The sequence below is a fragment of the Mirounga leonina genome, unplaced genomic scaffold (genome assembly GCF_011800145.1).
Source record: "Mirounga leonina isolate KUSES-001 unplaced genomic scaffold, KU_Mleo_1.0 Mir_154, whole genome shotgun sequence".
NCBI lineage: Eukaryota > Metazoa > Chordata > Mammalia > Carnivora > Phocidae > Mirounga > Mirounga leonina.
The window spans coordinates 24,490,237-24,494,412 of record NW_023270389.1 but is presented as its reverse complement, the minus strand read 5'-3'; the positions used below and the strand labels follow the sequence as shown (position 1 = coordinate 24,494,412).

Here is a 4,176-nt window from a genome sequence, read left to right as displayed (position 1 = left end):
AGGGGTGGGTCTCCTGGCTGGCTCAGTCAACAGAGCATGCTATTCTTGATCTTGGGGTTGTGAATTCAAGCCCCACATTGGGTATAGAGATTACTGAAAAACAAAGTCTTAAAAAACAAAAAAAACAAAACAAAACCCGGGGCGCCTGGGTTGCGCAGTCGGTCGAGAGTGTGACTCTTGGTTTTGGCTCAGGTCCTGATCTCAGGGTGGTGTGATGGAGCCCTGCTTCTGGCAACAGGCTTGGCTCGGGGTCTGCTTGAGATTCTCTCTCCTTCTGCCCCTCCCACTCATGCTCTCTCTCTCTCTCTCAAATAAATTTAAAAACAAAAACAAGGATGTTTCTGCCACTTGGGATTCAGTGCTGGTGCAGAGCACTGAATGTGTGTCACCCCACACACATATTCCTGAGACTAACACAGTTCAGGCCCCAGAGAAATACTTCCCTACAGAGCTTGCCTTATGTCTTCAGGAAAAAAAAGACACGTAAACACCCTGAAGATGGGTAGGTCCTGTCCCTGTGAACTTTTGAGATGCAACATGGCTTTGGAGTGCAGGGAGGAACTGAGCTGTCGAAGTGCTTAGCTAAGAGAAAAGAAAATTGACTTGTCAAATCCTTCCTCTTGGTAGCATGACTGCAACGGATTCCTGCATGACATGTTCTTTCTCAGCAGTGCTGAGTGTCCATTTTCTTACTCCTCTTTGAGTTCCAATTTCTGGTTCTGGACGTAGTCATGAGCTAGTGTAGTATTTACAACATTGCACATGGTGGCTGAGGAATATCTTTTGGTATTAAACACTTTATATTGTTCTTACATTTTTATATTTGTAGGTTTGGATGTAACATATATGAAGCATGATACTTATCCTTTTTATTGACAGCTACGTGGACACTGAACAGTAAAACTGCAAGTAGTTTCATTTTTATAGAATTATTTAGATTTAAATTTTCAAAAAAAAATGAATGCAGACTTTGTGTCTTTCTACTATCTCCTCTGGGGGAGAATATTGGATTCAGAATGGCCAAGTTTTTAGCATCCCGGGTTCAACATCAAGGGACTCCGGGTTCAACACCAAGGGACTCCAGCCACACTTTATTCCTTTCCTTTCCCAGCCTCTTTGCTTATGACTATTTTGTCTTCCTTCCAACCTCAGGGAGTGAGGTGTGAGTAAGAAGCTTGAGCCAAATCCCTGATGGGATGTAGGTTTATAGCAGGAGCTTTTTCAAGGTGGATTTGGGGAGTGGTAGATGGATGCAGGTAGGGGTGGAGGAAAGTTCCAGATTCATTGTCCCTTTCTGCTCAGAGTCTTAGAGCTCATGTTGTCCTGGTCTGGCCAGCACTCTCAGCCACTCTTTTCAGAAGCCTTCAAGGGCCACAGGGCTGGAAGGTCTGCATTCTTCAAACCGGGATTTGGAGCTGTTCCCTCTCAAGGGCCTTCTTTCCCACTCCAGAGTCTGGAAAGACTATCCTTTCTGGCACTAGAGGAGAGTGGTGAGACCCAGTGGGGACAACGTCCCCACTCAGTCTTCTCCCAGTTATCCCAAGGATTATTAGAGACCCTGCTGTCCCCAAACTCAGAGAAGGGAAAAAAGCTGAACCCAGAAGCTGGGGTGGGGGTGGTAAGGAATGTTGGCAGACAGAGGGAGAGGTGTGAATAGAGAGAGGTCAGCCAGGGGAACAGCGAGAGCTTGAGCTAAGAACCAAAGCCAATGGTAAAACAGACTTTGTCCTTGAGATCTCCTTGGATCGAAATGAATGAGCTACACATCAGAGGTTCTGGGGGCAGGCAGTGTGGTGCAATTGCAAACTTGGACTTGGGGATTTCTGACTGGCATTTGAATTCTGGGGCTGCCCTTTAAGAGCTATGGCATCTTGGGCAGATGACCTCTTTGAGTCTCAGTTTCTTTCCTCTTCAGTACTCTTAGCACAGGCTTTGGACTCAGAGAGACTTTGCCCCCAACACCTGCACGACCTTGGGCAAATTACTTAATCTCTGGGTCTTAGTTGCCTCATCTATAAAATAGGAACACTAACACCTTGGAGCTGTTGTGAGGATTAAGATAATGGTTGCGAAGTAGATTCCATTAATTAGGACCATGGAACAATGGTGCATTTGGGGCCAGGTGACATGGGCTTGGATCTGCCCCCAGCTAGGTGTGTAACCCCTTTGAGGACCAATTCCTTCTCTGTAAGAAGGGGTAATACTACTTTCTTCGTGGAGCTCCGATGAAATAAATAAGGTGTACGAAAGCACTTTGTACAGCTCTGTACGAAGGTGAAAGATTGTCTGTTCTTCAGCTCACCCTCTCTAACAAAGGCTGAATAAGTCCTGAATTGGCCAAAAAAAGGGAGGGTGAGGGAAGGAATGTGAATCTTAGGCGGAGTAGCGAAAAAGCTCAAATAATCCCCACACTGTTTCTAACTCTTTCCATTAAGCCTAAGCTCCAAGGAAGAGCTCACGGCCAAGGGCACAGAGGGAGGTAAGGAATTGGGGATATGGGGGTTGTGAGGTGGGAAAAAGAGCCTTCTGCTGTCAAACCCCAGGAAGGCACGAAAGGTCTTTGGTGAGGCAAAAAAGAGGGAGTCTTCAAGTCCCAGCTCCTCTGGTCTCCCTCTCTGACCCCAACTCCCTTGTGACTCACAAAGCTCAGCTCCCAGCCTTGAGCCAAGAGAGGCTGCCTTCCAATGCCCTCTACCTGGCAGCTACTAAGCGGATTCAAATATGCTCAGGGTTGGATTCCAGAGAAAGAGGACAGGGGCTCTGCTGTCCCCTAAGGCAGAGTAGCTTGCCCCTCCTCTGCCCACCCCCTGGGGCAGAGCCCCTCAAGTCAGGCTCCTCCTTGCTCCCCCACCCCATACCCGCCACTTCGTTTTGAGAGGTCAGAACCAGGACTTGATGCCAGAGCCCTGCTGGTCCTGGGCCTCACTGCAAGGCAGGATCATGAGTGCGCTTCTCTTGGGAGCTCAGCCTATAGGATGTGCCAGGGAAATGTTTCCACAGATTAGTGCCTCCTGGGGTGGGACAGCAGCAGCAGGGTGGCAGGGACAGGACAGGGGAGGGAGGAGGGAGCAAAGCCCAGGGAGCCCTTGGGAGGAGCCCAAGGGCAGAGGCTTTCTTCTCTAGGCTCCAGCCTCCAGAACCAGGAGGTTTGGGGTGCCTGCAAAGTCCCCTGCCTCAGTTTCACCTCTCAGTGACTGCTTGATGCTACATGGCTCACTTTATTTGACCCGGTTGTTGTGGTAATTACGGTAGTATCACAGTTTGACTAAGTTCTGCTCCAGATGTAGAATAAATTAGAGGGATGCAGGGGGAGGGATGCAGGGGCAGGAGAGGAGAGATGAAGGGCCAGCTAAAAAATCCAAGGCAAGGGGGAGGACAAGAAAGGAAATTACAGCAAAAAGAAATATATCAGTGATGGAGAAGGCAGCCTGGCGAGCATGCCCGAAATTACACGCCTCTAGAAGGTAAAACCTGGTTGAGGTTTTCCAAATCTGCATTTGTCAAGTCAGGCCTTTACAAAGGAGCAGTTAAATAACCAGTGTAAGACCAACAAGCCTGGTAACTTCTGAGATCGGGACAAGAAGGCAGTAAATGCTGGTCGGCTGAGGGATGCAGTTGCTTGGAGGAAGAAGCCAGGTTCCTGCCGGCCCTGCCCTACCCCTTGGCCTTGATCTTTGGTGACTTCAGGAGTGAGTAAGGCTGGTGGGTGATGGATCACCAAGTGGTTTTGACCCAAAGTTTCATCAACATGAGCTTTCCCCGTTGGGTTAATCATGGCTGGGGTCAGGCACCCCTAATCCAGCTGGCTCCTCGACCTCACAGTTCGTGCTGATGAGGCGCTGGCTTCTGGTCTGCGTCAGCGTTCTGGATAAACTCAAAGATGAATTTCACCTGGGTCTCGTAGGCTGGGACTGAGATTTTCTCATTGATTCCGTGGATGCTGAGTGAGAGAGATTTTGGGGAAGAGAGGAGAGAGCCAACTGCTGTAGCGGAAGTGGTATTACAGAGCACCCCCCATCCCACGTCCCCTGAAGCCTTTGACCCTTCAGGGGTAAGAAATGAGGTTTCATATGACACGGAGGTCGTCTCTCCAGGGTCCAGCCCCATGGCAGAGAACAGTGCGGGGAATATAATAATAATAATAATAATAATAATAATAATAATAATAATAATAAT

The 4,176-nt window shown here is 48.6% G+C and overlaps 1 protein-coding gene across 2 annotated transcripts in view; it reads right to left on the bottom strand.

The window, feature by feature from the left end:
• Window positions 1–261: 261 nt before the first annotated feature.
• PM20D1 (peptidase M20 domain containing 1) overlaps window positions 262–4,176 on the bottom strand; it is a 25,229-nt gene continuing 21,314 nt past the window's right edge. Inside the window, exon 13 of one of the 2 annotated variants that reach the window (XM_035010201.1) lies at window positions 262–3,940. In XM_035010201.1, the coding sequence (XP_034866092.1) occupies window positions 3,817–3,940 (124 nt within the window). In that variant the 3' untranslated portion in view covers window positions 262–3,816. The remainder of the gene's footprint in view (window positions 3,941–4,176) is intronic. The other variant, XM_035010202.1, reaches the window with a different exon arrangement.